Here is a 22,512-nt window from a genome sequence, read left to right as displayed (position 1 = left end):
TAGGCATATCACCAATAGAAGGAACAGATAAATACAGTGACCACATAAGGGTCTTTGCATGGTTTCCTTGTTTCGTCTGTTTTAGAGAGGGGGCACAGTCCGATGCCAGGATGGGTGGGTCTACCCCTTTCTTTTTCTAAAAAAATGTTTTCCCTTGTGTCTAGTAAGCTTTCCCTCCCCACCTAAGAAGAGGGGGGACAGAAAACAGTTCCATTTTTATAAATGGGAAGAAGCATATGCCCATGGGTGGGAGTAGGGCTTTACTCCTCTCTGGTGTCTGGTGGGTGGATCCCTGCTTTGCGATTGTAGTCCCGGGGTGATCCCAAAGCAGAGATCCACTTGGGAGAAGTACTGCTGGAAAAAGGACATTGTTACCTTTTCCCTGGTACCTCTCCCACACAGATCAATGATCGGGGGCAGAGTATTGCAGACTGAGCACCGATCAAAGTGAAAGCAGGCTGTGTTTAATAGCATGGTCTACTTTCACTTTGCTTACTGTGACATCATCGCAAACAGAAAACACTCAGTGAAGTCTCGACTTTGCTTTCAAAAGAGAAAATATTTCTGATGTAAACACCCGAAGATGTTTGGAATCACCAAGTTGGTTGGCCTGTAGTCAGGACCAGCCTGCACAGGTAACAGTGGTGGGACGGTGGGGCAGAGTGGGCGGTGGGGGGAAGTGGACAGAGTACAGAATAGCGAAAGTAAAATAAAAAAAATAAAAACACTCAGCGCATCGCTGAGTCAGCGATGCGGAGGAGCACAAGGTAAGTGTTTTTTGTTTTTTTTAAATTTTATTTTCCGTATCCCGTTGTCTTTCCACTTATCCCCACTCTCCGCGCCCCCACCTCACCACTGTTACCTGTGCCAGCCACTCCTGCCTGTAGACACCCACCATACTACGAAAGCATTGCGGTGGACATCAACCAGGCACCGACCGCACTCAAAAAGTTAACCTCTGCAAGGGCGGGCATATCAAACCCACCTTTAAAACACTTCACTGGTTTCTGTTTGACTCCATGATTAAATGTAAGGCCCCTTTGTAGGATTAATAAAGCATACTGAGATACATGCCCAGAATACCTGAGAAACTGGCATCCCAGCACAACCAGAAATTTCTTATCAGCATCTACCAAACTGATCAACAAACGATCCTTCAAGAGAATGAAACAGAGTTCAGGTGAGGGAGATGGAAGGAGCACTTTTCAAGTAGCAGTAAGATGGGAAGAAGCCCAGCTCCTCACACAATGGAGTTAGGAAACTGTGGAGGAGGTAATGAGGATAGCAGTTGCTAGCTGGCATGAGAACACCAATGCTTTCTGATCCCTGAAGAAGCAACACCACAGTGTCACTAAGGAAGTGCAAAGTGGACATTGTAAAGCAGTACATGAACTCGATGGTGCTTGGAGTGTACCATTTCTAGACACAGAGAGCAGGACATTAAGGTGTGAACAACATTCTGTTGCAGCCTGCATGCCTTGAATGCTGATTGCTAAGAACACAGACCTGCCTCTCATTAAAAAGGGACCCTGTAATTACCCTCCTGGGGAACATAACCTGACAGAAATGAATTGGAGGAAAATGAAAGTACCACCAAAACAGCTCAGTGCATACTGACACACGGCACACAGAAAGCACACATCAATGCCATGCCCACATGTTTATCAAATTAAACTTCCACAATTATCTGTGTTTCTGTTGAGTCTGACGTTACCAATGTGCAGTCAATGTTTGGCATGTTAGATCCCATTAAGCCAAACCTCTTGTGTAAAAAGCATTCTACTTTGTTTTGCTTCAAGCAGAAAATCATGTCTGATGTCATTGTGTGCTTTGAACTTGTATGATCAGATCTGTGTTATCTGCTTGGGAAAGGAGTGCTTACTGCAGGTACTCCATGGACTTTTTTTTTTTACGAATCACTTCTCTCTGATACTAGAAAGCGATTATTGCTATTAGGGCACTCATATGTGCTTATGGTTAGCACGAGTTTACTGTTTGAGCTAATGTTTGAATGCCACTAATCACAACTAAGTTGGTGAAAGTTACTTGTTCTTTCAGAGCTTTATGATCCATTTGAAAAATTGACTTGATTTTGCAGCTACAATAGAGCTTACTACTGTCAGTAACTTATCTGTTAAAGGGGAGCATGGATACCTACTCTAAATTCAATTATAATAATATGTCTTACTCTATCTAGCATCTCAGATTTTAATTGCAAGTCTGGATACATGGATGTAAAACTAGCTAAGTCACACCTATAAGCCAATATAATGTACAGCATCTCAATTGACTTAAGTGTTTGCTTTGTATTTGTTTTACCTGAAAACCTTTCAATTACCATCATTCTTATTTTTTTTTTAAAGGAATCTCCTTGGCAACTCTTGTAATCCCTGTTGGACTTGGAATGCTTGTTAATCATAAATGGCCAAAGGCAGCTAAAATAATACTCAAAGTAAGTATTAAACTGACTTTTTCAATATGTCTTTCCTTTCCCTTGCTTGAGTAACAACACATTAGGGTCAATGGTATTCAGCACTATAATAATCTGGTTTGTTATTTTGTGCAAAATCTACTTTTTACTGTTATTTTGGGAAGTGAATCATATAGAAGCAACATTTCATTAGAAGAAAAAATCCCTCTTAAGAGGAAAATGTTTGAAAAGATTATCTTCCGGCAAATTTGATCAGTTAGACTGTCTCCATCTCTTATCACACCTCTTTCGTAGTCTGTTCCTTTTATGATATGTGTGTTCTAGGGCTAAAGACGTTCTCAATGTCCAATCCATTCCTCAAATGTAGGACTGTTAGGGAACTTCCATGTCTGTGTTTTTGAAGAGCTAGCCACTAATCACCAACATACAATGTCATAACCATTGTATTATTACTCACTCATTAAAGAATCCTGTCATTTGCTCAACATTGCAATGCAAGGGTCTGGATCTGACACCAATACTGACTTCCCCCTGCCCCCACCCAAGCAACAAAAAGCTGTATCCCTAAAGAGCTTAATTTTTGTTGCAGTTCCATAACATTTGTTGCCACTTACCAGTGTGCATGCCTCAATCTCAGATGTCTGATGCCTCGCAACAAAATACATCCCACCACCACAAGCTATTTCACCAAATGAAAAATCATGAATGCCAACCCCTACCTACAGTCAGCATACACTGCCACACCCTGATAAACAATGTAAAACCTTCCATCTCTCAGCTGCAATTCCCTTTCCCTACCACCAATTACATCACTACTACCCACATCATTGATTTTTTGCTGGTCCTCCCTCTCTAGAAGAAAGGGCGATGAGTCTCGAGTGGTGGATTATGAAGCCAGGGTCTAGCTTATACCTTGAAATGGCACACCATTGGCCTGTCCTTTGTTCGCTGACTGTCCAGTCGCCGAAAGACACCACAAAGGCTGAAAGCAGAGTTGTGAGCCTTCAGGCTAACCCAATGACACCACCTGCTCTACCATCTTGCATTCACCATTATCATAGACTTGGCGTCAACACCTATTTCCTGATTGTCTTCCACTCCTATAGCAATGTTCTTTGTTAATTTTTTTTATTTTTTACGTAGTTTTATATAGCGCAAACTTGACCTGAAGGTATCGGGTATCAGAGCGCTTTACATGGCACCGGTTGTGTTACATGAGGACACATTCATCATTTTTGTTAGGCACGGGGAGATTAAGTGATTTGCCCAGAATCACAGGATGTTTAGCGTCATTGCCGAGACACGAACCCGGTTACCCAGATTCGAGGTCAACCGCCCTAGCCGTTAGTCCAACTCCTCTCTTTCAATTATACATTTTGTTCAACTTTAAATATATGTATGCATGTATATTTAATTCCATTTTGAATGTATCTCCATGCACATTAGAGATGTAGTACTCTAGGTCAGTGGTTCCCAAACTTTTGATGTCTGGGGACCCCCACTTAATCATTACTGGAACCCGGGGACCCCAACTGAAACATTATTCGACCCCAGGGACCCCCCACGAGTCATTACTAGATTACCGACCTAAGCAATGTTGATGATTTGAACCACAAAACAATACACAAAAATACAAAAAAAGCATTCATCAAACAAATGCACAAATAACACATTTTATTTAATTAGAAAACATATAAATAAAGAAGATATCAAAATGTAATTTTAATAGAATGGTTGGAGCTTTTCTAAATTCAATTGAGGCCGTTCATCATACATACTATATTCAGTTTGATGCACTTGCACTGTTCCCGCAAATCAATCTGAGGAAATTAATTTTAACTTTTAGCCTCCAGTTTCAAATTCCTTCACATTTACAGTATGTTTTAAAATGTTCAATTGTACAATTAGCCTCTTTATAAATCTAGACTTTATTGATCTGTTAATATTATTCGATTTTCAAAGTAGTCGCGGACCCCCTGAGGAGGCTTCGGGGACCCCCAGGGGTCCCTGGACCCCAGTTTGGGAACCACTGCTCTAGGTAAAATAATTAATTTACAGATATGATATGTCTGAACAAATCTTTATTTTTCTACTTGTCTCATAGGTAGGCTCAATTTCTGGAGCAATACTGATAGTGCTGATTGCCACTGTTGGTGGAATACTTTACCAGGGATCATGGTTGATCGCCCCCGAGCTATGGATTATTGGGACAATATTTCCTGCTGCCGGTTACACTTTTGGATTCTTCTTGGCATATGTCGCTGGGCAGTCATGGCGCGGGTAAAGATTCATTGATTCTTGATTTACCTTCCCAGTTATCAGAAAATGACATTAAATCTGGAACATTTAACTACAAAACATCTGCAATGGTTTAAAAACAATTGAACAATTGGTGTAGACACCTAGAAATGTTTGACGATGGATCTATTGTAGTCCAATCATGCAAGATGTACATTGAAATTAGTAAATATTTTCCATATAAAAGCGTTTGAATTGGGGTGTGCATAAACTATGTGTGATGTTAACCAAACTGAATTTCAAAGTGCAAGTGCCAGTTGTTAGCAGTTAATTAAAGAAATCAATAGTGCTTATCTCGCTCACCAAACACAGCTTACCATACGCTTTTTGTGAATCCTAATGATTGTAGAGTTTGAGCTTGAAAAATCTTGGGTCTCTGAATACATTGGTGTATATCTGCTCATTGTGAGGTGTCTAATTTTCACCTGATTCACAAGAGTGACAAGAATACATTTCTTAAATATATTATCATATCTTGGTAATTATGACAAAATTATCTTATGTGGAAATCCTAAAAAAACAGTCTCAGATCCAGCCATTCCCTTAACCCAAGGGGTAGATCACCTGATCCACAAAGATGACAAGAAATATATGAAATGTGTTATTTTCATAACTTTGTACTTATGAAAAAGTTATCTTATGTGGAAATCCTAAAACTTTGCCACAGATCCAGCCCTAACTCAAGGGTGTCCTGCATAGGTCCAGGAGGACCAAATCAATACTAGATTTTCAGGATATTCATATAAGATATATTTTACTGTAAAGCAATACATGGAAATTATTCTTGTAGTCAGTGGTTATCATGAACTTCTGACATGGATCCAGCTCTTGTATAACGGTTTGCGTTTAGGTCCTCCAGTATATATGAAAAAAAACAGGGGACTTTGATGAGAAATCAAAAACGTCACCCAGAATATGAGTTTTAGGGCAGCCCCTGATATTATGGAAAAAAAGCTGTTCTCAGACTGGCCTCTCAACCATAAGGGGAAAGAGCACCCACCAATTTTCCAAAGTCTTTCCTGGGTATAGAAGACCCTGTGTGAAAAATACTGCATGGAGATGGTAACCTCCCAGGGAAACATCGGTGCATTCATCCACCCCTTTTTGGTTAAGTCCCCTACATCCATTTACCATGCCTCACGCAAACAGAAAGGTGTTGCAGAAGTTACTGACCAGTTATCTAAACAGTTGGGTGATTTATTTGTCACAAAGGGCTCACATGGTAAGTTAGGCCTCCAAAGGATTAAAGTCTGAAATGTTGCCCTAGACTTTCAAGTAAACGGAGAGATCATGCCACATCCATAGATTTAAAGGGGGATCTATCAAGGTGAAAATGTTGTAGTTGTTCTGAAAAGGCTCAGAGTTGGGGCTCTGAAAGGACATCTTTTACCTTCACTTCCCAATAGAAAAGACCCGAGGGGGGGATACTTGAAATAGCTGAGTCTCCATCCAAAGAAGCATCTATTACATTAGTCTGTTGTCTCTCGTGCTAGCACAAAGAGAAGTCCATCAGATGTCAAGGACAACATTGGTGCCAGGTGCCTCAACCCCCCTCCCCATGTGGGACTCATCCTCAATACAGGTAATTCAGAGAAGAATAAGTCGCCCAAAGCCCATCGTTCAGTTGCATAAACCATTTCCCCTCATGGTCCATAAAACCAGTCCTTTATAATTTTTAGGTTAGAGGCCTTTTAATAAGATGGGCTATCCATCAGGCCAAGGCTACTGAAAGGTAAGGACCTTTAGCAGAAATACACTTACTCCAGTGACTGACTTTGGCAGCAAGTACAGATTAACTCCTAGGCGGTCACATGTCTTTATTTATTACTCCTAAGAAGCCACCATGGTCCTGATGTATTGGACATGCACACAATCCAGATCTGATGAGATTTTTCTGTATTTTCTGACTCTTCATGAATTCTGAAGAACCTTGTTGCTAGAGCAAACCACTCAATAAGGATATCTGGTCTCAATATGCATGATCCTCTGATATCTTCAATACTTTGGGCCTCATTGCAAGGTTCCAGAATATAGCCATTTGTATGCAGCCCCACCGCCAAATTTAACAATACCCCTTAATTATGTGGGTGCATAATTAATGGAGTTCCAAGTTGATCTCTTGGAATCTAGTGAGTAATGATAAATTACTAGAGGGAAATCTGATCCGATCCTCTCAGGAATTGCTTATTCTCCCCTGAAGTTTCCCTTGGAAATCTTTCCTGTTTTTAATATCAGTAGAAATATGAAAAGTGTGTGGTAATTTCACAGACCTCATTATGTCCCATTAGGGGAGGTAATAGGGTTACTGGCCCCATCTGTAATTATGGACTGTAACATTAAGGGCCTAGGTTGGCAACAATGGCCCTCTCCGTTTGCCTAGAATAGAGCAATTCTTACAGGTTGGAGATGCAGCATTACTCTGAAGGCTGCAGTTATCTACAACTTATCACCACACATTATTAAAGCACTCTCCCATTAAAGTTATTGGAAAAAAGATGCACAACAACCTCAGAATTAGTAGCCCTTCTGATGCAAATGACACAAACAAATGCAGCTCCTCTAGAAAACTCATTACTGGGACACAAAACAGAGAGGTAATTTTAGTTGCACAAGCAAAGCGAGTTGCGGATGATGATTGTGAGAAATTGGGTTACTGGTTGAGGGGGGCGAAATCCTACTCAAGCAGCAACCACAATTCTTGTCAGGGTGAGCCACAAGCAAACTCCAAATTAACCTGTGCTCAATCCTATGGTAGCTTGGCATAGAGCAGTCAGGCTTACTTAGAGGCTATGTGTAAAGTATTTATAGCACTTCATACAGTAATAAAGTGAAAAAATAACAGAAGAAAAAACCCACACCGATTTAGAAACATAGAGCAGAATTTAGTAAATCAACCAAGATCAAAATTTAGTAAATCAACCAAGACCAAAATAAAAAAAGTGCAATCAGCAGAACCGGAGATATGCAGTTTTTAAGATATAAGTGAAAACAACACCAAAAAGCCCCACTCATGGTTCTCTGGTCATGCTAGACCTGGAGAAAGTCACAAGTTCAGGATGGCTGCGATGGAGCGCAGGTCCGATACATGGACCAAGTTAGTCCTGCTGAAAAGCTACAATTTCAGTCCACAGCAAAGAGCCTTGTTCGTGGTGGAGGGGGCTATGAGGAGCAGGGAAGTGTTGCGGAGGGTCACTGTTGCAGCATAAACAGCAGGCCTGATGGTGTGAACAGTCTTTGCTGTAGCGTGAAGATCCTGTTGTCAGCGTAGTCCGGCCAGAGCTTCGCAATGACGCTCCCTGTGAGAGGCCCATGCTGTAGTGCAAAGGGTCAGGTTGACAGAACTTTATGTTGGCGGGCAGTGTAAGTGACAGGTTGTGAAGAGCTCAAAAACTTCAATTCAGTTCTTCTGAGGCCTCACCTCAGTGCTGGGTCTGGTGGGTGGGAGCCTGTTATGCCCCTGTGGCTCTGAGCAGGAGGCCAGCAGACTAGCCTTTGTAGTCACTCTGAGATTCCAGGTCCAATCCTTCCAACTCAGGCAGCAGGGCAGCATTCCAGCAAGACAGTAGTCAAGCAGGGCAGCAGCCCAGCAGAGTGGCACTCATTTCAGCACCACAGCAGTCCTTCTTCCTGGCAGTCTCCACAGGTCCAGAAGTGTACTGAAGAGTTGGTGTCTGAGGTCCAATATTTCTACCATTTGCCTCCTTTGAAGTGGGAGAAGCTTCTTGAGTATTCCCTTTGAAGTGCGCAGGTTTCCCGCCTTCCCTGTTCTGGCTCCAGACTAACTACAGGGGGTATGCAGCCCTTTGTGTGGTGGCAGGACACAGCATATTCAAGTGTAAGTAGGGCTCTGCCAAGCTCCGCCCACCGATCTTGCCAATGATGTCCCACCCAGGAACACATAAGCTCTCTATTTTGTGTGACTTTCTAGGAGGAATGCACAAAGGCCAAATGTCAGCTAGACCCAGTCATTTGACCCAGGACAGGCTGCAGGTGCTGAATGACAAAGGCAGGAAAATGCCAACTTTCTAAAAGTGGCCTTTGCAAAATTGTAATCAAAAACCCAACTTTACCATAAAAGAGGAATTGTTATTACAATTACAAAGACACCAAACATGAACTGCTTACCTGGTCCCATTTGGAAGTTACAGCTTATTACATGTAAAACAACACATAGGCTGCAATGGCAGACCTGCAAGATGTTTAAAGGGCTACTCAAGTAAAGTAAATATGCTAATTGACTATGAGCAAATTCTTTCAGGTTTTAAGGAGAAAGCATAAGCACTTTAGCACTCGTTATCAGTGGTAAAATGCACAATGTCCTAAGAGCCAACAAAAATAGGTTCAGAAAAGAGGAGGGTGAAGGCAAAAAGTTTGTGGATGACCCTCCAGAAAGGGCAAAGTCCAACAGTGGTTTCTGGCAGTCAATGCCTATGGTCCTGGGACTATTGTTTTATCATTGGGGTTAGAGCAAGAGAGAAGGGCAAAACAAAGGGATAGACAGAAAGGAGAACAGAGACAAAGGGAGACAACAGCATTGGGAAAAAAACGGCAAATGTGAGATAAAGAGACTAGGCCTGGGAAAAGTTTTAATGACTCTGGAGTAATCAGAGTAACGTGAGCAATTACGCATTATTCTTTTGATGCAAAAGTACGCAATTACTCCAGCTTGAGTAATGCTGGATTACGATTTTAATTCAATTACGCATAACTGTGAGAAATTTTGTGGTAATTATGCTACAGCAAATTACGCCAGTTACGCCCACTCCTAAAAGAGACACGATGTGTAGGGTGGGGGAAGAATGGGGCATGGGGAGGAACCTGGACTTGGCAGTGTTTGTATGCGACAACCGCAACATTTGCTTCCTGTGACCAACTTTGGGTATCTTTATTTATTTATGTATTTATTTATTTATTATTTTAATGAGAATCACTCTCGTGGTATCTGAAGCAATAAAAAAAGAGACCAAGGTAACAACAATTTCAAAATTCAGTATTCGCAAACGTGTAGTTTGACACCTGTTTTTAGAAATAGGTATTGCATCCAGGATATGCTGCACTGCACTTAAAAGGTGCCATGTTATCTAAAATATACCTTAACAAATAAAATCGAAACAAAACATAAGCTATGTCTCATTCCTCCTTTTATTTCTTCAAGGTGCCGTACAGTGGCTCTGGAAACCGGGCTGCAGAACACTCAGCTGTGCACAACCATAGTCCAGTTGTCCTTCACTCCAGAGCAGCTGAGTCTGATGTTTACATTTCCACTCATCTACAGCATTTTCCAGATCGTATTTGCAGCCATACTTCTAGCAGGTAAGCCAAGGCCTGGTGTCGAAGGGCATATAACTGCTGTTTGTCCAGCTCCTGCCTTCGAAGGCAATAAAACAGTCAAGTTTTGAGGCTATTCAAATGAATATTCATGTGATCATTTAAATATTCATGAGATCCATTTACAGGCACTTAGAATCAGCGCGTGTACACGTATATCATGAATTTTCATATGTCATATCCTTAATACCTGACCAAACTACAGCAGTGGAGAACCCGAGTTACAACATGATCAGCAGCTGATTGATAAAGATCTATATGGGAACGCCCTCAGTACAATTCATTGTTGCAAAAGATGTGATTTTCTTAAATATAGAATTAGAGTTTAAATAACACAAGAATTATGACACCTATTTAAAAGGAAGTGTCCCACCGACCTATGGCTATATTTGGGTTTTCCCTCCCATGCCATACCCACTGATTAAGTGGGTATGGCACTGAGCCAACATGCCAATCACCCAGTGGTGCTGGAACAATTTTCAAAGTGGGGGTGCTGCCATCATTAAGCCAATGAAGTCCTAGGGATTGTGAAAAATTCAAGTGTCACACAAAGAACAAGCGTAGCAAATGAGTCACGCCCATTCAGTAGGAGAGTGGTAAGAGTGTGGTATGTAGCTGGTGGTGCATTTTGGAGCACACTTTCGTAAATAAATTACTAAAGCATAATGTAGTAGTGCACTGTCATTTACGTTGAAAGGACCCTTAAATTTGCACACACGTAGTTTTACTGATAAAACTAGACAGTACGTGCACAAATGAGAATTTGTGGAAATCAAGTTTCAGTGAATATTTATCATTTGCGCATCACCGAGTAAAGTGTTGTGATTTATTTTAATACTATTGAAATATTTGTTTCCATCACACTTCAGAATTACAAAAGAAAGTGCTTCATTTGTGCTTTACTAACTGCTGATATATTTAGAAATATTTGCACAGTTCAGGTATGGTTGTGTGTTAGAAAAAATAAACCTACAGCCTTTCCTTTCACACTCAGCAAGATTTTTACATAATTCCCATCATAACCCTTTAACCTCAGGGTATGCCACTCATTAGCTCCCCCACCCCCCACTATTGTTAAAGTTACTGCCCTTGTCTCAGGATCCTTGAGGAGGTTAACGAGGAGGACACATTAAGTCTGTGGCTTGTATTTGTTATTTATGGCATATTCATTTGAAGTCTCCGTGGATTATTAGATTTGACCACGTACAGGAAAATTCAGATGTGTTTAAATATTTTTTTGTTGTGATGATTTTTATGTCTGTTTAGAAGTGCAATTTGTGATCAACTACAAAATGACAATGCATTCCTGTGGAAATGGATTTATAGTAAAACAATCCTAAAAAGAATTAGTTGCTAATTAAATTGACGATGTGTTGATATTTCACGAGTATAAAATATTACTTCCCTACTGATTTTCAAAGGCATTCCTATCTTTACTGGGAGAGGTGCAAACTAAAAAGCTGGTTTCAGTGAATTAATTTTAATTTAAAAAAAATGGAAGTGTTTATCATTATATATCTCCCTTATGTACACCTTTTTTCTATTAGGATATCGACTTTATCTGAGACTACCTGGTAAAGGGAAGAAAGACCTGGTCCAGGATGAGAGCACAGATGACAGCACTGAAGTACAGTCCGTAGGCTGGCACGAGACAAAAAACCCCGGATTTCAGTTTGACGAGAAACAGAACAACGACACAGTGAGCAATGGCATGATACCCTAAGTACTATCTCCATTTCTGAACCATTTAACAAGAACATCTGGAGAAACATCTACAGAAGGCTAATCTCAGGGATATCTGTTGATGTCCTAGCAAGATGTCTTCTCATGGTGGAGTCCTTTGGAGGAGTCCTTCTTTTCTTTGCAAACCTACATCCACGCATCATCTGAACGTTTGTCACTGGTGTGTTTGTAACACTGGACTTAGTCTAGATCACGGAGTCTTTTATTCACCATGAATATTAGTAGCTGCAATCGAACACCCAGGAACTATAAGATAATGTGAAAGAAGAGATGATAAACATTGCTCTGGCTGATGATTATGCAACTAGGTGTGCATAGGTTACCTATCATGAATTAATCAATTTCATTCAACGTAGCCAAGAAAACTAAATTCAAAGTCAGAACCATGAGGTCTTATTTAAACAATTAACATCAAGAATGATTCGTCAATTTTCAAATATGAACACTCACTTAAGTCACGCGTGTTTGTCAGTCTACTCACAGACCACTCACTATTGGACACAACAGATTGGGATGCCTGTTTTGCACCTTTTGTCACAGGCCTTATTTACACTTTGTTCTCTTTTTCACAGTTTCTGGTTCGGTCCTGTTACTCATTAAAGGTCAGGTGACCCTCTTCCGGTCACAGTTCATGCTCACCTCGGGTAATTCAGTTAGAGACAATCCTGACAAGTGACATCCGTTATCCATATCGACTCCTCACTCCATGGTGGGAGGGCTAATTACTTGCTCAGCTATCACTTTATTTGTGTGTAAACCATGACAAAAATGTAATGCTCGTTTTCTCTATTTTGTCAAAGGTACAATTGCACAAACTATGTGGCATATGATTTAATTTGGTCACTCAGGTATTAAAGCCTGTGTATTTCTTACTAGTAAGCAAGAAAGTAGTCAACAAAATCTGCTAAGTGTAAGAAATCATTTTTGCAGCTATTTCACTCCTGAATAACAATTACACTGAATATACTTGGAAACATTCACTTTATTAGTTCATTCAATTTCTTATCGTCCATTCATTCCCATAGTCAGTATCAGCAGCAAGCAATGAGTCTTTTTCAGGATCATTGAAATAAAGCTTGGAGTATACTATGTAGCATGGAAGGACAACTATATTTGTTTCTTAACACACATTAGTGCCAACTTGAAACTTTTTAATTTCCAGTTGCACAGGTAAAACAAAAAAACTAAAAACCTTCCCCTCATCCACAAAGAAGACACAGACATGAGCTGAGTTAGCTTTTGCCAACTCAAGAATCAGCATACCTAAAAGTCATTTCCCAGGGCTCTCCAAATAAGCCATTTATCCAGTCCAACAAGAGCAGAACGTGACTGTGAAGCTGGCCACAAGGCTCTTAGAGGTGGAACATATCTGCACTTATCTCTTTCGGTACTTGACCAAAATAAAGTCAAGCTGTCTTTTCTGTTGTCCAGTTGTATGTTAGAAAATGGATTTAAGTGTGTGATCATCAAGTTTGCAAATAATCTTTACCTGGAACTGCTATCTGGCTCACAGGAGCCTCTCTGTACCTCCATTCACGTTGGCTAAGGTAGAGAGCACTCTCAGGAAGCGATGCACTGTGAGCTATAAACCTTCATCTTTTTCTTGAATTCTGACTTTTGATAAGATATTTCAGCTTCATCCTAGTCTTGGCACTTGTTTACTTTTTCACTTATGATATGCTTTCTCCCTTTTATTCACTAACCCCCCCTTTACCACCAACCATCCATAGATGGTTCCCTCTGTCATTGTAATTGGTCCCCAATTTGTAAATGTTGGTATACTTTTGGACGCTTTGGTCAAAAACGACTTAAATGCAAATAAATTGAGCACAAAAATCCCATTTCCGTGAAGTAGACTTGTGGTCACCCGCTGTTTCACCCTTATATTGTAGACAAATCATGGACGATTTATGTCCTGGTTTCACATTTCAAGTACACTAAGGTCACTTGGCTTTTAACTTATAACACTAGATGGGTTGGTTTCTGCTTGTATATCTTGGGAACCAGTCACAGGAGCAGATCTAGTTGATCCACCTCTGAAGTGAAGAGGAACAGATTGTGTTTTTCATTAATATAGAATGTATTGTTCTATGTTATTGTATTCTGGGACAATTCAAAATCAGGTGCATAAAGTATACTTTTTATTTGTTAATCAACATGCTGTTTCAAAACATTAACTGAGATATGTAGTTCGTACCCTATATTCACTTTTGTTAGGTCATCCACCATCTCACTCTTAAAATGTGTATAAGCAATACGTACACTTCTTCTACCAATAGAGTCCAGATTAGCAAAGGTAAATAATTAGGAAGACAATTCAATGGTTCTGGTTTTTGCGATATATTGTCTTCAGTTAAAGCCAACTAGCTCTTTACCAAATGTATGTAAATACTGTAAGAAATATATACCCTAGAAATATTTGTATAGTGAAAGAAAAATTCCACAGCAGGTACCAAATGGCCCCCATGCCTGCCAATGTGCTGGAGTGTATGATATGTAAGGTTCCCTACGTATTTATTCGTTTATTTTATTGTTGTACTTATGTTTGCCTACTTGTGTGCTGGTTGGGATATTGCCCCTTCTCGTTAGCTTCATTTGCTATCTCCTGTAGTAAATGAAATAGCAGTAAAATTGCACAATTGCTCATTTATATTGAGATCAATGAAGAATACAATCTAATAAAACGTTTTAAAACTGTTGTAAGAAAGACTGTAAAATAAATAACATATGCATAAACATCTTCTTTTTGCCATATGTTTTGAAAGGTTGACGGGGTAGGAACATTGTGTGTAGCAACTGCATTTATTTAAATTGAATCAAAAAATCACTTCACTGCAGACATTTCAAAATTGCATTTTAATACAGATTGTAGGTATTTTTTATTACTGATTGCACTTTATTGCTCAGGAGGGGTAACTTGTTAAGCATTAGACAATTTTCAAGGTCTGTTGTAGAGTGTTTTAATGTATTCACAATATTTGAAGGTTCTACCATGAGTTATTTACATAGTTTCGACTCAAGGGTCAAACAGAAAATCCTGACAATTGTCCTGTGCTGTTATCTGTCTCAGCATGTTACAACAGAAGGCTGCATTTTGATTGGTTACTAAGCAAATACATCTCATTCACGTGATACATGGGGATGCATTCTACACTATAGCCCGGGCAATGGAGGACTCCTCCTCCGACTCTTCCTACCCCTCACATCACTGTTCTTGAAGAAAGGTACCTTCTAGCAAAGGGGGCAGCCTTCCCCATAGCTTGAAATAAAAACGTCTGTTTATGCCCAGGGATGGCTTAAAATGGTCATGTAAGCTGCATGAATAGGTGAAGATATGGCAGTGAACATTGTCTCCCACCAGCACTGGATGAAACATTTATGTTTTACTATTAAAAACTATTCACATCCCCATAACATGTTCTACAGAATTAACTACATACATACAAACAACATCCTGACACTGTCCACCATCCTGACGCTGTCCACCTCCACACCGACCATCAAACTTATGTTAGTATCAGACCACGCATGTATTACCTTGGAACTACAAATATCCCATAATATCCCCAAAAGGAAACAATGGAAAATGAATGAAGAGATACTGCAGATCAGGCTCTCAAAGACAGAATAGAGATAGCTATCAATGAGTTCTTTAGTGAAATTAACACAGACGAAATCCCCAAATAAACCCTACGAGATGCTATGAAAGCTACAGTTAAAGAAGAACTCATTAATATTATGTCTCACATAAACAAACGTACAAATAAAAGATTAAATGAACTAGAAATCTCCATTAAACAACTGGAAAACAATTTCTTTAAATCAACAAGCATTGGCATAGCCAATAGGTCTCGCTTTTTGGACCTTATAAGTGTTTAGCCATGCAGCATTTTATCCATTACATTACATTAGCCATTAAAGACGCCAAAGTTTGTGGTAAATCAATGCGTGCATCACGGACCTCTACATAGAAAGTTACAAGCAATCACAGGCAGTGAAAACAGGATGGTAGGAAAGGAGGACAAGTGTTAGTTAGCAGGACGTTTAAAAACATGTCCCGGCTTCAGCTCAAAGCATTGTGGTTCTGGGCAAGTCACATAATGTACCTAAGCTAGTTTAAGCTAAATAAAAATGGCAAAAAACATCTCTTGAGGTATAAAAGAGGTGTGCCATCTGTGCTGTGCTTTATAGTTCGTTACTCTTAATATACTCTTAATACTCCAAACAAGCGGCTTGAGTACTTCATGTTGGGAGGGAGGTAAGGGTTGACTGGGTAGCTGACTGCACAGGTTATAGCAGGCGTTAATAAGTGCTAATCATGGTGCCTGTAGCATATTAATATGAAAAAAGCAGTTAATGAAGAATAACTGGAGCCCAGTCAGAAGAAGACTTCTGCATGCACACCCTTCGTGCAGACAGATCACGGGGCCCCTCTAAAGATGGAACAATAGCAGCTAAAAAGATAGAATAACTAAAAGAAAGAATGAAAAATAGGAAGAAGATGTTATCACCATGCAAAGAATTAACGATATAAATGAAATAAAATTGGATAACTAGTCTAAAGTCAAGAAGAATGAAGACTGAGAAAAAGATGTAGTCTCCATGTGTAGTGTGATCACTATAAAATAGAATGAGATTTCAAGAGTGAAAAATTATAACATGCCTCTAGCTTCTGAGTTATACAAACCAAGGACAAGCCTACAGACCGGAAGTGCATATCATATGTAGATAGCACAAAAGTGAAGTAAGGAAATACTGAATTCAATATAAACAAAGAGTGATTACTCTTGGCACATTTAAAGCCATGTGTTTGTAGCCTGTCTGAACCATTTCATGCAGGAACTAACCACATGCAAAGTTCAGAAGGTCTGTCAGGAGCACAGAGTTTAATTGAATCCCCAACTAATCACCACTAATAAGCCTGAAATTCTTTCTGGCATCCTAGTGTTCAGCTTCTTGCAAGGGTTGTGGTGTTCAGCTGTCTATTTGTGTTTACGACTTCCCGTGCTGGGTACTGTGTCTCTGTTCACGCTGCTTTCCTTTGTTTGAGGTGGCGGTCATTCTATTACAAATAATCTTTAATTCATGACATTGTTGATCAAATTGTTTGGTTGCCCACCATCGGTCCAGAACTGCATTTGTTTGCACTGCATGTCCTAAAGGCTAGCAGAGCAGTACACCATACCCATTCAAAATGGTTGCTTTTAGGAGCCGGTTTAGTTTTGAAACATTCCTATTTTTACAAGAATTCCTTCTCATTTGCAGTACCTGTAAACATTGCAGGTTCGACTTCCATGATACAGCCCTCCCGCTATGTTCAAATTCAAACGGGGGCTGGGTGGGAAGTGGGCGATGCAACACAAGGTTGGGAGGGTTTAGGCATGTTTTGGTCGGTATTATACTGCATATCACCCATGAAATTCTATGTTGGGAACCTAAAATACGTAAAAAAGCTCATGCTTTCCAGGTGACACTTTTCTTGAGGTTAATTACTTTGTCTTGCCAGCCTTTGGTAATGGCCATGTTTTCAAGTTTACGGATTGAATATGAGCCACTCGTTATGTATTGAAAATGCCCACAATGGCCATTTGCAGTATAATACTCAAATTCTCAGGCATATCCGGTAGATAATAAACATTATTACTAACCCATCCATTGACGTGCCATGATTAACTTGAAAGGAGAAACTTTGCTTGACATGCAAATGTAGCTAAGGTTGGCTGTGAATAACCTCGGCAATGGTTTATAAGGCGGGCTGTAAAACTGCAGATGTGTTCACAAGATAGTGAGACCAGATGTTAAACCAATAAAAACTTGAACAAATAAAAAAGTAGTACTATAATTTCACATCCATCGAAAGGCACAGAATGACTTAAAAGATAGGCCTCAGCAACATAGAAAACTGAGACAAGGCACTAAGGAAAATAATTTAAATGCAACTGTTACACAGGGTGCCATGTGTGTTGATGACATTTATTTCTGATATGTCTGCTGACTAATCCTACAATGGAACACACAAAAACTTGCTTCCTGGGTGCAATTGGACATTTTCTGAATTAAGTGGAATTTGCTAGGACAGATGATAAAACCTGTGACTTCTAAGGAAAATCCATGATGCCTGGTCACCCTTTAACAAGAGCTACTTAGGAACAAAGTAGCATGGTTACATCATAATTTTGATATTTTAGATGCACCCAAGTAAATAAGCAGCTGCTGCGATCAGTGCTGCTCTCAAGCACTGATACTGAATGCTTTCTTGATTGCTGGGCAGTCGGTGATTAGTTGGACCCTGGCGTAGTGTCCTTGTGATACTTTTGGGCGCAAACTTATGTCTAATAGGGTGTAGAATAAATTATACAATTGACAATTTTCTTCAATAACGTAATCTCGGTGTTTGGGTTTGAGCACTTGCATAAAGAAATAGATGTTTTTTAATATTTCTTTACTTTTGCAGCAGTCGCGGCACCGGTGCTTTACCTTAAACCATGAGTAAAGCGTCGGTGCCGCGATTGCTGCAAAAGTAAAGAAATAGACAAAAACATCTATTTCTTTACTATTGCTATAAACGGGGCACCCGCGCTTTACTTTTAAAATTAAAAGTAAAGCGCGGGTGCCACGATTATGCCAAAGTGAAACAAAACAAGCACGCAAAGGAAAAAAAAAAAGAAGCGGCCGCGAGTGGTGCGAAAGCTGGCGAAAGTGAGAGCTCCAGATGGCGCCTCGGGCGCTGAAAGCTGCCGACTGCACACGTGCACGCTCGTGTGAACGCAAGCGCTAGGCCGTGTGGCAGCACTTTCAATACCCGTACACTAAATGTCTCGGCCAGACCAGCGCATGCGCTGGATCAGGCGAGACCTATAAACCAGAGGGAGGGAAAGAAGTGTAACATGGATATGAGGAACGTGGAGGTTTGGTAAGGCAAAAATTAAGCTTAAGAATGTCGCAAAGAGAGCGGTACAGAGGTTTTCCCATCTTCTGAGAAGGCATCTTGTATCTAGAAAGAACTCCAGGATACTTCACTTCGATCAAATCAGACATTCTATGAGCTAGAACTGGCATTGTCAAGCAGGAGCTAAAAGAACTGGGGAACTATTTATTACTGCTTTTGAACTCCTGTTGAACTGCAAAGCATGGAAAGGTAAATAAAGGTCTTAGAAATAAAGGGGCCACCAAATTTGCCCTTCGGAGGAGCCACAACGAAGCTGGACACAAAGAAGGGACATTTATAATTCTTTCTAGTAGGGAATGTCACCATAAAGTGGAACATTCTTAGGAAGGCAAACTGAGGAAGATATTTTTGTGAAAAATGTAGTCAGGCCATCTGTCTGCTCACACATGGTTTACTTCTGTGCAGTGCTTGAAATAGAAATATAGAAGTGCAGGTGCTCCATTTCCCAGAGTACCTGTTTGCGGCTCAAAAGTGCAGGCACTCTCCCATTAAAAGCACTAGAGGAGTGCTGAGAAGTGACGGTATTATCCCTTCCAAATTAGAGAAGCGATGATACTGAGACATGATAGTACCTGCCTATTTAAAGCTCTGCTCCTGCAAGATACATACAAGGATAAGTCGCCCTGAAGCAAAGAATAAGAGGTGATGGGGTCATGGCGCCTATTTTCCAATGGTCAATGATGTCATCTGTGGTAGAAGACAATTAAACTCAAATATGAAAGTGAGTATCAAAGACCTCAGTCTCTTGAGCAAAATATGGACACAAAATAAACGCTGTAGCTAGCTGCTTCAGCAAGGCTTTATGTCATTATTAGCTAATTTTAAGTTACCTAAAGCCATTCAAAAACAATTAAATTTGCGTCAACATGGAGGAATTCCATATATCAGTCCTTCCAATACCACGTATACAAATAGTAACTAGTCACGAATGCTGTGGGATTTGCCACCACTGCAGGATGTACGGAATCTACCAGGGAAGGAAGCACTGGTGCCACAATTATTGGGTTTCACAGCATTACCCACAAAACAGTTTTGGACCTATCACTAGAGGGCTGGAGTTTCTAAAAAGTTGGTGATGCTGATAAACCAGACAACAGTAATTTGAAATTAAATCCATTCCGAAAGAGGTTCACGAAGTACCATAACAATAACAACTACATTATTCCAATAATTGTGGCATACTTTCAAATAAACAAAATGCGATCTATCTACATAAGTCAAGTATTAATAGGGGGCTTCTCAATCGCTCATGTTAAACCACAAAGAAAATGCGCCATCGAGCGCACGTGCTCAAGCACTCCATGGTTTATAGTACTATTTGCATTAAAGGGTCAGGACTGGCCCTTTCTGATATGAAGCAACATAGTTTACTATTTGCTGCATGCCAATCCAAGTTAAGCCAGCATTCGATAGAGAAACTTGAAGCAACAGTGAGCAATGTATGAAACAGAAGGAAAAGTCAATTACATGTAACAGCCATATTGGCGACAAGGCATACAATTTAGTATATAGTGCAAAGTAAACATAATACAATGTGTGTGATAAAGAACTGTACACTAAAAACCACATTGTGACTGGGCGACTGTCCGTGCAAGCACCAGAGGGGAAGCAAATGTACTGTGGCTGTACTGGGTTCCCTGAAATACATGTACTTTCAATGTTTTAAATGGGTCTTTAAGAGTTTCAGAAGACCAGTAAGTAGGACTGCGAATAAAGCAACATATGCCACAGTATCAGTTTAAAAACAAGCATTGGCCGCGCGGCCGTAAAAGTAACGGCTGCGCGGCCGTGAAAGGGATCGCGATCGCGAGGACGGGACGCGCTGTGTGGTAAGCACGCAAGTGGTGCTCGCACAGCAGTGAATGGCGGCTGCGCACGTGCACGCTCGTGTGAACGTAAGCGTTAGGCCAGCAAGGTCTGGTAGCACTTTGGAAACCCATATTCTAAATGTCTCTCCAAGCAGCGCATGCGCTGGCTCAGGCGAGACCTAAAAAACAAGGTTCTCCTATCCCAGCTGATTACATTGAAATACGAATGCAACAAAATATTAAGTACCCGAGCTCACACCTGGGTTCGGAATGGCAAAATGAAACAAATCTAAGTGTCCAATAATGAAGCCAAAACACTTGCAAGCTGTTCAAAATTTAAAAACAACTAACCTTTTCACCACAATCCAAAATAATTCAGGAGTAACTACCATCAACCCACTAAAAATAGTCAGGACTTTCCTGGAGTCCTACTGAGAACTGCATAACCCAGAGACAATATCCTCTCCTGACAAATGCCTAAGGTAACTAGACAAAATCAAACTACCAACTCTAACTGAGCCTAATAAAATAACACTGAACCAACCCATTTACCCTTTTGAAGTTCAAAGAGTGACCGAATCCCTAAAACCTGGGAAAATTAACTGGGCCTGCCAGCTTCCAGACAACTTTTTATAAACTTTCCAGGAAGACAACCTATTACCTCACGTGGAATCCCTATTCCAATACTTCAAAACCACTGGGGAAATATTAGGTACAGCCTCAGAAGCCACAATTAAAGAGGTGCATAAAGAAGGTAAAAACCCTATAGATATTACAAGCCCATTTCCCAATCCTAGCTATGAGACTGGAAAAGATCCTCCTCTCCCTCATACACCAAACCCAAACAGGTTTTGTGAAAGGCAGACTACGGTCTGGCAAGTTAGCCGGTTCTGTCACATCATTGAAAGAACAAAAACACTACTATCCCCCATCAATGCTATGACTTTAGATGCCAAGAAGGCGTTTGACAAGGTCTCCTGGCCCTTCCTTCATGCAGTAATACACAAACTGAATGTAGGTGAAAACTTTATTCGCCAGGTCTTTGCAGTATACACACAACATTCAGCATTCATCCGAGTCAACGGGTATCTCTCATACAAAATAAACCTCGCACAGCGGACAAGACAAGTCTGTCCCATATCCCCTTTACAGTATCTCCTAGCTATTGAATCCCTTCTAGCTCCAATCAGATCTAATTTAAATATAAAAGGACTACCAATCGGGAATGACACAAATAAAATCGCCGCATATTGGACGCCATTCCTGCTAAGCTAGATGAAATTACTTTATATACAACAATTTAGCTGAAGAAAACCTCAAAAAAATTCAATACCTAATCTCAACGTGGTATATGACATGGTGGGGAAGAGTTGAATGCATCAAGATGACGATAGCGCCACAAATCAATTTTATCGCTTCCATGCTACCCCTAAAACTGTCAATTAACTTTTTCAACATCAAAGATTCCTTATTATCTAGTTTTCTATGGAAGAGGAAAAGAGGCTGAATCTCCTTTAAACAAGCATTGGCAATGCCAATCGGTCTCACCATATTATACGTTTTTTGTATTTGTTGCAAATAGAAAATGTCATAAGTAACGTAATAATATGCAACATTAAAGTAGTATACATTTTATCATTTTTTTTTTAACTTTAGCTGTGCTGCACAGCATCCCGGATGCTGTTCAGTGCGGCTAAGAACCATTGGCAAAGCCAATAGTTCCCAAAGGCGACGTATATTGGCTTTGCCAATGCTTGTTTTATTTAATTTTACCTATCCCTTCGTCTGTCCACTCCCACCCCCACCCCGCCCACGGCTCTTACCTGTGCCGGCTGCGCCTAAGTGGAATTATTTGAAACAATAGGATTAACACTTCTCCCCCAGTTTAGATTTAATCTTGTTACTTTAGAAGGAGAATTAAAGTCTTTGGATATTTGTTGAGGCATAGAGGTAAG

General features: G+C 40.3%; 1 protein-coding gene across 1 annotated transcript in view; it reads left to right on the top strand.

The window, feature by feature from the left end:
- SLC10A2 (solute carrier family 10 member 2) overlaps positions 1-14,533 on the top strand; it is a 36,054-nt gene extending 21,521 nt beyond the window's left edge. Inside the window, exons 3-6 of the mRNA XM_085622102.1 lie at positions 2,364-2,452; positions 4,536-4,711; positions 9,885-10,042; positions 11,605-14,533. Coding sequence (XP_085478228.1) covers positions 2,364-2,452; positions 4,536-4,711; positions 9,885-10,042; positions 11,605-11,780 — 599 coding nt within the window. The 3' untranslated portion in view covers positions 11,781-14,533. The remainder of the gene's footprint in view (positions 1-2,363; positions 2,453-4,535; positions 4,712-9,884; positions 10,043-11,604) is intronic.
- The last annotated feature ends 7,979 nt before the right edge of the window (positions 14,534-22,512 follow it).

The sequence above is a fragment of the Triturus cristatus genome, chromosome 8 (genome assembly GCF_964204655.1).
Source record: "Triturus cristatus chromosome 8, aTriCri1.1, whole genome shotgun sequence".
Lineage (NCBI taxonomy): Eukaryota > Metazoa > Chordata > Amphibia > Caudata > Salamandridae > Triturus > Triturus cristatus.
The sequence above is the reverse complement of the archived record's forward strand: the minus strand, read 5'-3'. Positions and strand labels throughout refer to the sequence as shown.